Source organism: Filicampus tigris, chromosome 16 (genome assembly GCF_054856515.1).
Source record: "Filicampus tigris isolate MCC_2025a chromosome 16, RoL_Ftig_1.0, whole genome shotgun sequence".
Lineage (NCBI taxonomy): Eukaryota > Metazoa > Chordata > Actinopteri > Syngnathiformes > Syngnathidae > Filicampus > Filicampus tigris.
Genome location: NC_141232.1, coordinates 5921858 through 5936333, shown reverse-complemented (window position 1 = coordinate 5936333; position 14476 = coordinate 5921858). Strand labels below are relative to the sequence as shown.

General features: G+C 40.8%; 1 protein-coding gene across 3 annotated transcripts in view; it reads left to right on the top strand.

Moving 5' to 3' along the window:
* abca3b (ATP-binding cassette, sub-family A (ABC1), member 3b) overlaps positions 1–14476 on the top strand; it is a 33798-nt gene that overhangs the window by 380 nt on the left and 18942 nt on the right. For 2 of the 3 annotated variants that reach the window (XM_086055225.1, XM_086055222.1), the window contains exons 2-13: positions 733–815; positions 3138–3384; positions 5623–5750; positions 6425–6590; positions 8061–8320; positions 8422–8538; positions 8705–8825; positions 11096–11269; positions 11731–11912; positions 12911–13057; positions 13149–13278; positions 14200–14354. In XM_086055225.1, the coding sequence (XP_085911351.1) occupies positions 762–815; positions 3138–3384; positions 5623–5750; positions 6425–6590; positions 8061–8320; positions 8422–8538; positions 8705–8825; positions 11096–11269; positions 11731–11912; positions 12911–13057; positions 13149–13278; positions 14200–14354 (1881 nt within the window). In that variant the 5' untranslated portion in view covers positions 733–761. Of the gene's footprint in view, positions 1–110; positions 466–732; positions 816–3137; positions 3385–5622; positions 5751–6424; positions 6591–8060; positions 8321–8421; positions 8539–8704; positions 8826–11095; positions 11270–11730; positions 11913–12910; positions 13058–13148; positions 13279–14199; positions 14355–14476 lie in introns of those variants that run through there. The other variant, XM_086055223.1, reaches the window with a different exon arrangement.

Here is a 14476-nt window from a genome sequence, read left to right as displayed (position 1 = left end):
TTTCATCGTTTTAACATTCATCAGGAAGCCTGTGGGATTGACGAGCAGTTTTGTTGTCCAATCAAAGGGCCTTAAATCCGTGCTCGGCCAATCAGAGAGGACGGAGGCGGCAACAAGGAAACGATTCCCATATTAAGGCGTTTCTTCATCTTCTAATAAAAAAGATATAAATTTTCAAACAGTATATGGTTATTATACTAAAGTGAGTGTAGATTGTGTTAAAATCAATGAGATGATGAAGGTAAATTGTATTTGATTAAAAAAAAACAGGTTTGTTCAAGCAAGTGGCTTTATAGTCGCAATGGGCCAATCGGCGGACGAAGGCGGGTGTAGTTTCTTCAAGGAAAAGGTTACGTCTTGAGGAATATTCATTTCATGAGACGACTGATAAAGTAATAAATTCGCAAACAATATAAAGGAGACCATTCGTAAGGGATTGTGTTCAAATTAAACGGGATAATGACGGTAAATTATCGTTTCAAAAAGCCTGTCTTTCTTGGCTGTTGTTTTATGTCATCCTACGAATAATTCCTACCTCTTCAAGTATCGTTTACTGCATGTTCTGTTTTTCTCTTCTCACTTTTGTTTTTATGAAACAGAATCTGACACGGCGTTCCTCGACAGACTTTGTTGCTCGTTGAAATTGTCTGATTAATCTCGCGTTTTAATGGCGTTACGCACATTTTGAACGATTAAACGTTGCACTTTTCACTCTTTCCCCCACTCAACTAGACTGACAGGAGTCCAGTATACTGTTGAAAATGACTATCGCGCGGCAGTTTGGACTCTTGGTCTGGAAAAACTACCTTCACCAGGTAAGTTGGAGAAAGGTTTTACCTTTTGTTGCAAGTGTTAATTGTGAGTGAAAGAATATGTGCATGTTTTAGGTCACTGAGGCTGTAAAGTGACTCACACTTGGCATTCTGCTGCTGATCATATTACATTTTACAAGTTTTATATGGTTCTGTTAGCTGTAATAATGTGGATGTGTCCAGAATTAACCAGTTATATTCAAAGTTCAAACTCATATCAAATGGCAGTCAGCACACACCTGATGCCGTTTAAAGTTTCTCGGATTGACTCAAAACAAAGTTCAGATGTTCTATTGGGCTTTCCCTGACATTTTTGTAAGCACAGTAGAGCACAAGCTGGGGTGAGCTTCCATAGCATCAGCAGGGTCTCATTATTCAATATCAGTCAGGAGAATTTACAAGGCATTGAATATGCCATGGAACACAGTGAAGAGTTGCGAAAATATCACAGCAGTGATATTACCTAGAACTAGATGTACCTCCCAAATTGATTAAATGAAAAGACATCTGGTCAGGGAGGCTACAGAGAGCATATTTGCAGGAATGTTATGGGCAGATTAAACCAAAACTGAACTTTTTGGCCATAATTCCAAAAGGTGAATGTGGAGGGAATTATTAAGAACTCAAAATAGGAGTCAGTGTTAGCACAGAAAGCAAGAATAATGTTAAGAAAAGCCTATTTGAACATCTTTACCTGGGTCCAATTTAAAATTAAAAAAAAAAAAAAAAAAAGAATAAAATAAATACATTTAAATCACTGGCAGTAGACTTTCTATAATCACTGAAGATGACTCGGCGGTAGCTTCACTGTTCACTAAACTATTACCAAATTGATCTGGTTCCGCATGAAATAGCGTCTACCTAGGACCTTTGCATACAGTATGTGATTGTAAGTCAGGAATCTATTGTCTCGCATATAAAGAATGACTTCCATAGTGTCTACATCATGAAGATAATACGCCAAATTTCCCCTAGTCCCTATGAGCAGGCACGTCAGGCTTTGTGCTTTTCTGAATGGTGGCTTTCCAATATCAGTTCAAGTTTGCACAATGCGGCACATATTCCGACATGCACCCGGTTTGCTTTTTAGCGCAGCAATGATTGTTGCTCCATCAAATTTGATCTCGAACTCCCTGTAGCTTCACTCTGGTAAAGCACTGCGAACCTCAACACTGCATACCTGACACAGGCTCAGTTTGCATGTTAAATGACCTCATCTGCATTACTAAAGCCACATGTATTACCGGACTAGTGGAAAAAAAGAAATAGGTGTAGGTATTTCTGGGCTTTCCTCTTCTGTAAGCTTTCTGTAAACTGCAATTAGCATGAAGATAAAGCCGAAGAAGACGTCGGTGTACTTGTTTGTGAGAGTTTTCTGAAGTTGTCGTAGTTAACGCGCAGTTAGGGTTCAGTAAGTAAATAATAAACTGTCTTTCATATTAGTTCATTAGCCTTTATTTTAGCGTAAACCCAAGATATAAGACGACACTTATGTATAATAAATCTTTAATAGTGTTTATTGTAATACAGATTAATTTATTGTTTGTCTTTGTTAAAAAATACATGGAAAGAGGACCTTGAAAAGATCATTTTGAATTCAATTGCAATATTGATTTTTACAAAATGGGTCAGCCCTACTAAAATGAACAAAAAGAAGCGTGCACGGCACGTTATGCAAGTTTTCTATGTGTCCTTGGGGAAAAATAGCATTGTTTGAAATGTAATCACATGACTGAATTAACTTTGCACTAAGAAGTCACTGTGTGTCCCAATCACTCATCACAAGAACCCAATTATGTGTAGTTTCAGGCTGTCGCCATGAGTTAGGAAGCATTTCGGAAGGTCTGACTTTTTCATTTGTATTTGTCAAAGGATGCCGTTTGAAATTTGGTTGCCTTTGTAGGGTTCCCTCTCTAGAAAGGAAAAGTAGTTCTTTGGAAACTCATCACTTAATCAAGATGCAGTCGTCTGGTTTAATGCACCAGTTGATGGCTGTACTTTGACAAAACTGCTCTAAACACGACTATATTTCCTCAATTAGTTTCCTTCTAATGTAGTGTTTCCCAATATTTATTGAGCCAAGGCACATATTTTACATTAGAAACATCTCACAAAAAGTATACACGCTTAAATAATGAAAACTACACAAAATAAGCAAAATTAGCTGATAGGCAAATATTTCTGGAGCATTCAAGCCCCGAGTTGGATTTTTCCCACTTCCTCAGAAGCCTTGAATGCGGCAACGTACTTCCTCTCATTATGTCAAACCCATGACCGATATGTCATGACCGTGATCTCTGTCTTATCTACGTCCCCCCCCACCAGAAACGTCAAATCCTGGTAACGGTGGTGGAGATCATCTTACCGCTGCTGTTTTCCGGCATCCTCATCGTGCTGCGCCAGAAGGTGCCTTTCAAGGACTTCCCCAACGCCACCGTCTACGAGAGCTTCGCGGTCGGCGCCTTGCCCAAAAACTACCTGAGGGACTTGCAGTTGGCCTACGTGCCGACCAACTCCAGCGCCGTCCGGCAGGTGGCGGAAGATGTGCAACGCAACCTGGCCATAGCCTCAGGTGGGTGGTAGTTGGGCACCCCCAAGATGGAAAATGGCTCTAGTTGGTATCTAGTGCCAAACTGTCCATCCATCCATTTTCTGTAGAAGTGGTTCTCAAACATTTGACACCGTAAAAACACATACTTGGCTTACCAAGTATCGCCATCATGACTAACATTGGAATACAGTAACGCGGCCTAAGTGTTATTTGAAAACAAGGCAGAGGTTTTACTCCTAACAAATATATTTACACATATAAACACTGTGCTTAAATTTAGCAACATATAGACGTACTAACCATGGAATTTTAATCAGAATTTGTGTCAATTACTCAGCTTTGCTCGGTCCATATCCACAATGAATAACGCCAATTATTCACTCTATTTATTTTTTTAAAACTCAGTTGCTTGTAAAAAATCCAAATAAAAGGAAATATTTTTAACAGCAATACACAATACAGTTATTGCTCGATACATCATTTCTAACGAGGTTACCGGTAGGATACTGTCTAATAAAAGGGAATGAGATGGTAATAAACACTTGATGGCCTGCCTAAATCAAGCTCATGCATAATGAACATTTTATAATAGTAACCTCCTATTGGTGTTCAGCACTGACAGAAATTGCTTTACATGCCCAATTTGGCTCTCCTGTCTTCAGGAGGGAAACGGGTACCGCTGCCTTGACACCATTCTTATTAAAAACTGGGAATACTGGTTCCTCTGGAAACGGGGTCAGGAGAGTAAAACGCGCCACGCCCTGCTCTCATTTCATAGCAAAGAAACGCCTGCATCCTTTTTTCATGTGGGACTTGCCTCATATGCACACAAGTTGACAATTAGCCGCAGTGTCAAGCGTGTGGCTGCTGGTCGCCTTGTACACACCACGACATCTCCCTAATGAATAATTAAGGCGGCCCCGCCATCCCCGCGGCCGACAATTAGTACATGCTAACAAGAAGACCGAAACGCCACCTCGGTTGCTCTTGTGTTCCGTGGTTCAAACGCCTCCTGCTATTTATAATGTCATAGCTATGAAATGCCTTGACGTTCTTTTTGTTTTTCACAGTGTATTGCAAAATGAGATGTTGTGTAATCTCACATCTGATTGTGCAGGTGCCAGGATTTGCACTGTTGAGAGAGACAGGTTGTGACAGTGCTGTATTTTGGGTGCAACACAGCAACAGCATCAGCCCAACAAGTTGAATTTGTCCGTAAATGTATATTGATGCTAACTTACATGGTCACAAAATGTTTATTATTCACGGGAGGGTTTCCCCCAACCTACTTCTCAATCGATCAAATCAAAGAAGTCTCATCATGACTGTGTGATTAAATTGATATCGATCTGTCCTAGATTATAAGACTTGTTTTTCTCCCCCACATGATTCTCAGCGTCAGAGAAGCTTTATGATGCTCCAAGGCAAAGTACAATTTATGATAGCCATGGCACGTTGGTTGAAACAGGATTTGTTCTTGAGAAACAAGACTGATGAAAACGAGAAGGCGTTTGCACAAAACAAGGGAAAGTCTATGCGGATGGCTGCACCTGACTGAAGTGCAATCGGGGACAGCAAAAACGCGGGCAAAGGAATTCATCTTTCTGATTAATACCTGAAACGAAATAGAAAAAAGGAAGTGCAACTTTTGAGACATATTTTATGTATACAGTATAATGAATTATTTCATGTGTATTTCATAACGTTAACATAGCCAATCATTAAAAAAAAAAAACAACATTTATTACCATTAAAAAAAGATGAATAGCTTATGTTGATTTTTGTGTCATAGTATTAAATTTTTTTTAAAAAAAATCATGTATACATTGTGTAGAATGGACAAACAAAAGGTGCATTTTCCTGAAAATGTTCAGTCTCAGTGAACCAGTCCGTTAAATGGTCCAGCAAAAAGGCCTTTTAGTATTCGTCTCAGGCTGAAGCGGAGAGGACACGTTTGAACCGATGCAGCTGCTCGTCCTTGCTTTCTTTTCTGTGTGTGCGTTTCCTCATTGGTGTGTTTATTCAGTGAGTCTGACCCAGATTTAACCCCCTCGGCCTGTGTATACTGTAATCGGAATACCTGCATGTGTCCGAGATATGGAATGTAAAGTTACACTTGAGAAATGCAGTTCTGGAATGGACAAAAATCTGACCAAATACAAAAAGAAAGCCGAATATAGTTTTATATTACTGCGGTAGTGAAGTGTGGGTCAGCGTTTGATAAGATTGGTTTGATGATGATAATGTCTTATTTTTCAGTGCATGGCTTTGAGACAGAGAAGGACTTTGAGGACTATGTGAGGACGGACCCTCTGTCTGAAAAACTCCTGGCCGCTGTGGTTTTTGAGAAGCCTTGTTGTCACAATGATGAGCCTTTGCCCCTTCAGGTATAAGCGCCACACTATAATTAACAAAACACTTTGGATTTCTTAAAGAGGAAGTCAACCCGAACATATTTTTTGCAGAATATGTTCTATGCAGGCCCCGCTAGTTAAAATACGTCATTCTGATTAATATTGTGTTTGTGCACTATGAGAAATTCGCCCGTTTCTCAGCCATTTTGTCACTTCTGTCGACTGAAAATGACATCACTGTTGCTCAGGGCTTAAGATAACGACCAATCATGGCTCAACTTCAAGAAACAGGTGAGCTGTGGGTGGGCATTACCTGAGCCTTGAGCAACTGTGATGTCATTTTCATTCGACAGAAGTGACAAAATGGCCGCCCCCGGAAATGGCTAAAAATGGGTTCATTTTGCTGCTTAAGTCATGTATTAATCAGATGCCTTATTTCAACTAAAAGGCCTGCATAGAACGTATTCTGGAAAAAAATGTGTTTGGCTTGACATCCTCTTTGAGTGCTGTTGACGTGAAATGCCGTTTCTGTATTGCTGATGACAACAAACCCAACAATTTTGCTGTTCATGAATTTGGAAAAGCAATCATTTAAAAGTGGTTTGAGCTTCTGTTTGTCACCGCCTTATGTAATCACCCAAACTATTTGTTACATTTATGCCTCAATACAGTTTACACTATTTTTCCACACATGCTCATGCATACAGGTCAGCTACCACCTGCGCTTCACCTTCACCCCTCGCAACGCCCCGCCCAAAGAGAAGTCGGAGCTGGACCCCAATAGTGACCTGGACTGGCACACGCTCAGCCTCTACCCGCTTTTTCAGCTGCCTGGCCCGAGAGAACAATTTGACAAGCATGGGGGAACACCTGGTGAGAGCCCTTCTTCTTATGGATTCTCTTTATTTTCACTCTGAGCTGGTGCCAGTGCTGGTTTAGAAATAAAGCGGCCATTTGTTGCTGACAAAACTGGTGCCTGCGGAGCGCCAACTCTTTACTGGTCCTGGGGGAAAGCTTCTCTAAAATTGCAGCAGGCATTTATTCAGCGTGTTTTACTTTGTCCAAACTTTCTTAACGGCCTTTATTTCATAATTAAATTCATGATTTTTCCTCAAAATTGTGCACAAAACAACCTACAATGTGGGTTTTTTTTTTGTGGGGGGCGGGGGGGGGGTTATTTAAACAGGGGTATGCAGACTTTTTCTAACCACTCTATATAGTTTGAAAGGCAGGTTTTCCAAAAGGCCGTGAGCTACAAAAGTTGCAAACTCATTTTCTCCTTCCAGTTTCAGTTCCTGTAGTAATTTCCTGTAATAGCAAAACAATGTCAGTTTGAATTTAGATTATAATGGCAGAAAAGCACTTTAGGCTGACGCTTACAAAGTCCGTTAAATTGGAATTTTTAAAAATGAAGGCCTGTTCTTCACAAGGATAATTGCCTGAATTGAAGTGGCCTTAAAAAGTCAGTTGTATTTGACATCCTTAGTCTAGCGGATGCCCCGCACTTAATCTCTGCAGCCTCTTGGCGCAATGGTCTGAGTTTCCATGGAAACTGCCATCTGGCACGTTTGGCGTGATCCCTTATCGAGCCTTGGCGTTCCCTCTGTGCAGCGTGACATCTGCGAGGCGTTCGGGCGCCATTTGTACACTCACTCGAGGCTGTCAGAGTGGATGTGGAGTGTAGAGCGCAACTTTGAGGTTGTGCGCGAGATGCATTGAATCCGATTGCCATGCGGGGATGTGTGCCACGTGTAAACGCACTGTAGGAGTAAACCAGCAAGTGTGTTGTCTTTCTCTTCTCACTGCTTACAAATCCAGGACGTTTTCTAACCGGGGCGGGAGCTCCTCAAACGATTGTATCGTTCACGGTTGCCATAGTTTCCATCAAGCCGCAAGAAACGATCTCAGTTTCCATGAGAGTCAAGACTGCTTAAGCAAAACTACAGATGTGGAATTAATTGAATAACAGGTGTCTACTATACACACAACAGTATCGGGACGCTTGCCTGAAAATAAGTTTTACTGTAGATGGTATCTGTGGGATCCCCCTACCCCCTCCACCATTAATACAAACATTTGTGAGGTTCAGTTCTTCCACATGAAACTCATCAAACCACTCCCAGTTTAAGCACCTTCCAAATTAGCTTGTTACAAAATAATTCACTCTCTACTCTCAAAATGTTTCCATATCTCACTCTGTGCCCCTTTTTCCTTAACGCGCTGCAGACGAACGCAAAAGCATGCGGCCGTTTGAAACGCAAGCTGTGGCGACAAAGTTGCCCCCCCTCCCCACTACGGAACACGGTGGCTTTGTTAAATTATCTGCTCCTCTTCTCTTCAAAGGTTATTTCCGTGAGGGCTTCCTGGCCGTGCAGCACGCCGTGGACCAAGCCATCATGCGCTCTTACAACCGAAGCGCAGCCGACTCGCTTCTAGGACAGACCAGAGTGGTCCTGTCCCGCTTTCCGTACCCTCCCTTCATATACGACGTCTTCATCCTGGCCATCCAGAATCAACTGCCCTTGCTGCTGGTGCTTAGCTTCACCTACACGTCCCTCAACATAGTCCGAGCCGTGGTGCAGGAAAAGGAAAGGAAACTGAAGGTAGGTGTTTTTTTTTTTTTTTTTTTTTTTTGATATGGCTGAGTTTATGATTTCAATCTGCGTCCTAAACTCTTTTGTCTGCGCTCTTCTGTGGATCTCAGGAGTACATGAGGATGATGGGACTCAGCAACTGGCTCCACTGGACTGCTTGGTTCCTCATGTTTTTCCTCTTCCTCTCCATCTCCGTCTTTTTCGTCACGCTGCTCCTCTGCATCAAAGTGAGTGCCGAGCCCTTTCGATGACATTTTCATGTGCAAAAGCGCGTTGCTGAAATTGTAGTTTAATAACCCCCACAATGTAGAGCAACCTCGCTCCATACTGCACTTGTAGTTCTTCTAAGGGGTCGGTTTGTGATGACAAGACCTCTGTGTTTTATTGTTGTAGGTAAGCCCGAAAGGGGCAGTCCTGAGCTACAGTGACCCCTCGCTGGTTTTTGTATTTCTTCTGATCTTCACCGTGGCCACCATCAACTTCAGCTTCATGATCAGTGCCTTCTTCTCTCGAGGTGCATGCATATTTTTGTATATTTGATTGATGGGGTTTTTAGGACCTTTTCATTCTCAATTGTAGCATGGCGCCTTAGCGGTCAGCATGTCCGCCTCACAGTTTTCTTCTGCTGGTGCTAGCGCATGTTTTTTCCGGGTACTCTGACTTCTTCCTCGGCATTCTAAAAACATGGACGCTAGCTTCAGTGAAGATTTAAATGGTCTCACGTGAATGTTAGCGTGAATAGTTGGTTGTCTTGTGTGTCCGACCAGCCCAGGGAGTCCATTTTTTTTGAGAATTTAGTTCGAATATTTTTAGAGAATAAAGTCACTTTTACAAAAATGTAAATGTAGACCTGTCAAATTGTAATATTATAACTTGGTAAAAATAGAGTTTTGTTCTCAAGATTACAATATTACAAAATACTCCCAATACTATGACCCTGATACCAGCCTGACAAATACCTTTTGGGTAGATGGAGTATGAGTTGTGCCACTGAGATTTAAAAAAAAAAAAGAGTCCAGACTAAAGAGAAGCAAGTGATGGTGTGAAAATGTATTACTTCAGTTGTCCTGTTATAGTTAGATTTTACAACTAAATGCTGATTTAACTCATTCACTGCCATTGAGTAATTTGCTTGTCTTTTCATAGTCCAGCCATTCAATCCCAGGAATTTATTTATATTTTTTTCAAAAGAGGGTCTGAAAATATCTGGCAGTGACTGTTATTTTTTTTTTTTATCACAATTGTAAGACCTAATGGCATTATCAAGTATCGGTACTTGGTATTGCAAATACTCAAATACAACTACATGTACTTGTTCTGATGAAATAGGTAATTGGTGCATCCTTAGAGGTAGTTCATTTGAATTGAAGTTAGTTATGAGTTGTTCCTTGAAAAATATTCTGACCTCTAAGGCGTCTCGAGGGCCAACCTCTGCACTGAAGCCAACACACTAAACCACTTTTACAAATGTATTTGTCAAACTGCATACCACAATTAAAACCAGCGACGCAGGAAAAGCGCCGGCAATAATTGCAGGTGTTAAAACAAGCCGTGGAATAGCATAATAAGAAATAAGAAGGTTCATTTTCCTCAGAAATTGCTTGTGAATGTCGGCTTGTGGCTGGGGCGCAATCAAAGCAGGTAAATGCATAACATTATATATCATAGCAATCCCCGAATGCACATTTCATGTCTCACTTGCAAAGCTAATTAAAATTCTCAATAACAACTGTCCTAATTAGACTTTGGAGAGTAGTCAGTGTTGTGCTCTTCCAGGTGTTTCTCTGCCGGCAGTCTTTTGTGCGCGCAGCTGCCCTCGGCACGGCGTCGACTCGCAACGTGCTTTGCAAGCACTCTCCAAATGCCACAACCGCCGGAGCTCTTTTGAGAGTTTTTCACCGCACATGGAAGCACTCGCAATTTCATTCTGCTCTGCCATTAATTGTCTTGCATTCATGTCATTTTCGTCTGATTATATGTGTAGTTGGGTGCTGTCATAGTGAAATGTTATTTGTTAGAAAGCGGACTGTGTACTGTTTAAGTGATTAGCAGAAAATGTCCATCCTGTCGTTGTCCACACACAATCGCACATTTTTTGCTGTTTGTATGTACATTGTCTGCTTGCAGTTAATTTATAAGAAAGTGGAGGAGCTGGACCAATGTGCATTTATAACAGCATAGAATCCAGGGGCGGAGCCAAAACGATTTCAGTGGGGTGGCCATAAGATGACACGGGCGCACGCCTGTGATTGTATTTGCTTGTATTTTATGAAAAAGGGTATTGAACGGCACCTTTTAGTGGGTGTTATTGACTTTTGTTATCTTGATTAGAAAGAAAAGCGTGGATTATACTTCGAAACCTATCAAGCAACCCACTAAGCACCTTGCTACCTTGAAGTTTTGCAAAGCACAAGAGTTTTATTGTCTGTTTACTCCAAAGGACAGATGTTTAGAAGGATTCCACTCATAATTGTCTAATGTTAAAAAGAAATGACATAGCTGTCTTTTACAATTTTTTTCATTACACAACAAAACCCCAAATGCATTTCTCACCAAACATCCCTTTTTCGTCTTTTTTCTTTCCCCCCGCGACATGATAATTTTGTTTTACTGCTGCGAAAGCACAATAAGTGCATTCTGTCGCTTTTCTTGGAGCAGCATATTCATTTTCTTCGGTAACCATGACAACAATTGAAAAAGATGTCTGCCTTTCCACATTTTTCATTGTCAGACAGATCTTATTAAGCAACCATTCTCTCTGTCCCCCTTTTTCTTTTTTTCCAGCCAACGTGGGAGCGGCGGCTGGCGGCTTCACATACTTCCTAAGCTATCTGCCTTATTTATTCCTGTCGCCGCGCTACGACTTACTCAGCCATGCCCATAAGGTGTCGGCCTGCCTTATCTCTAACGTGGCCATGGCCATGGGAGCGCAGCTACTGGGGATGTTTGAAGGCAAAGGTGAGTTTGCAGAAGACGTGGGCCAAATTTTAATGGCCACATTTGAGTTTTAAAACATAGATGGGCCGAGTCATTTGTAGTTGAGGTGAAAAAAATATTGAATACAGTTTATTTTTAAAGTAAAGTAATTTTTCAAATGTATTATTCATGTTTAAATCATGAAATTTACATTTTTTTTCCCAAAAATTAAATGCTTGTTAAGTGTAAGTGTAAAATTGTTTATTTTGATAATAATTAGTTTTTAAATTGTATTATTTATAAATCATGAATTAAGTTTATTACAATGAATTTACTTAATACATTATTTAGTAAAATAAAAATAATGGCCTAATTAAAACCAACTGACTTAAAAATAAAATAAAAACTAAATAAAAAGTGACGCTGCAGGCCATATAATTTTTTTCTGCTATTCTACCTTTACATATTATTTATGCCATAGATTTTTTTCCTCTCCTATGCAGGCACGGGCATCCAGTGGTCTAACTTGTTTGATTCTGTGACGGTGGACGATGATTTCTCGCTGGCCCAGGTGATGGGCTTGCTCCTGTTTGACGCCATACTCTACGGCCTGGTGGCCTGGTATGTCGAGGCAGTTTTTCCTGGAGAGTACGGAGTGCCGCTGCCCTCATACTTCTTTGTACTGGTATGACCTGTGCTCAAATTCTCACACACGCACAAACCCTGATGAAACAGATTCATTACAAACCTTAATGAAGGGAACAGTTAGTCCATTGCGCTCTGTTTTATTGTACAAGGTGGTGTGAGGGAAGGGAAGCGGCACTAAAACAGACCAAAATCCAGATGACAGGGAGTAAGGCAGGGCAAGTGACTAATTGCATACTAAATCAGTCTTAAACCGAGATTGAAACATTTGTGCAGATGTAGTCACTCTAATTTCCTCGGGTAGGGCATTCCAGAATTCTGGAGCCCGAATAGAATGCTCTACAACCTCGTTTTAGCTGGCAGAGTCACCAAAAGACCAGGGATGAGATGAGAAGCAGCAGTTAGGCCAAAAATCTTGCATCTTTTTGATATGTGGAAGGATGCAGGAATATTGTGAGGAATTTCACCCAAGCATGGGGAGAACATGCATACTTCACACAAAAATTTGAACTCTGGACTCCTGACTGCGAACCAGACGCACTAACCCCTATTTCACTGTAACAAAAAAAATTTGAAAAAAAAGAAAACTTAAGTCCATTATGGTAAGCTAGGTAGGTAAGTTAGGCTAAGGTAGATAAGATAGATTTGGGGTGATTTACATTCATCAATGTTGCTCCCTGCAAGATGCAATCACTGTAAAATGGTATTATATTAAAAATATAATGGCAAAATTTCCTAGAAAATGAAGATATAATGTTGAGCCCATATCGCCCACTCCTAGTTGTCACATTTGATTAAAAGTCTGAACAGCCTGCACAGATCATAGTAATGGGTGGTTAAAAGAATACATAAGCACATAAATAATCCTTTGCAATTAAAATGAAGACATCCCATCCCAGGGTATGGAGTGATATTGTGATATCTTGATGTCGCAAATGACTTTGCTTCATCCATAATGGATGGAATGTCTGCTAATGAGTTGTCCATTATTTTTAATTTGCCGCCACCTGACTGCAAGCTCATGTTTTTCATGTGCAGCCTTCCTATTGGTGCAGCAGCCCTCGCATGGCTCTGGTGAACGAGAAGGAGGAAGAGGAGGATGCCGAAAAAGCTCTGAAAGGAGAGTTTATAGAGGAAGAGCCAAATGGCGTCGTCTCTGGGATTAAGATAAAGCACCTTGCCAAGGTAAGAACACCACACAGCAATTTAGATTTTTTTTTTTTTTTTAAGAAAGTGAAATACCCGTTGCCTCGAATTTGTTCTCATCCCGTGGCAGGAGTTCAAAGTGGGCAACAAAACCCGCAAGGCCGTGCGGGATCTCACGCTAAACATGTTCGAGGGTCAGATCACGGTGCTGTTAGGACACAACGGTGCCGGCAAGACTACCACACTGTCCATGTTGACAGGTGACCGCGCAGAACATACTTCAAACATGTTACATTTCATGAACATTTGCATTGTCAAAACATTATCTCAGTACAGTATTACGCTGCTATATTGCGCTGCACACGCCACAGCCCCGCGACGTTGCAGATTTATCTGTAATTGTTTATAGCTGCCACAAGATGGGGGCCAAGCACCGAAAACAGGGAAGGGATCATAAAGCACGAATGCCATGCATCTAGCATGTACACCATCATGAACCCAGGTTACATAAATGACTCTTCAGTAGTTAAATTACACTGGTTAATATTTTTTAATCAGTGATGCAAATAAACCTTTTTAGATATTTTTTGCGCTCATTCCGAATCTGCCCGTTTTTTTTCTCTCTACCACATCAGGTTTACATTATGATAATAAGAATGATGATAATATGACTATATGTAATATAGTCATATATTTAATAAGATTTATGAATTAAGAGTTCAGAACCAGGTGGAATATTTTTCTGAAACTTCATAGCTTTAAATTATAAACTCATGGTACAATATGTATTGCATTAACTTTTATAGGTCAAATTTAACAAAAAATGTAAATATCTAAAAGCTTATGTGCTATTCAAAAAAAATAGTTTTTTTTTTTAGATTTAGTGCAGTGCTTTTCTATTATTTTCTGTTAATCCCTCTGAGGAAGAAGAAACCATTTCATGCCCCCCAGCTTCCCACTGCAACTATAAATAATATAATTTGTGTATAAAATCGTGAAAAAGTACACCTCTGCAAAACATTGTATCCTTATTTACATTAAAAACAAAAAAAGAACGTGTTCTTCGAGGTTGCAACTCCCACCCCCGCCATCCCATTTTGTGTCAGCGCCGTGTGGACAGAAGAGCAACATAGGTAGAAAAATGACTGCTTTTAGTGACTCCGCTTGCTTTGTCTTCACAGGTCTGTTCCCCCCAACCAGCGGAAGGGCCTACATCACCGGATATGACATCTGTCAGGACATGACTCTGATCCGACGCAGTCTCGGACTCTGTCCCCAGCACGACGTTCTGTTTGATAATCTGACCGTGACAGAGCATCTGCTATTCTATGCACAGGTAATCGCACTCATACTCACCGTGTACACTGTGACACAGACCCCCATCAAGCAGTCTAAAACAGTGTTTCTGAAAATGAGGTCCACAAGCAGTAACTTGGGAAGTTTATTTATTTTTATTTA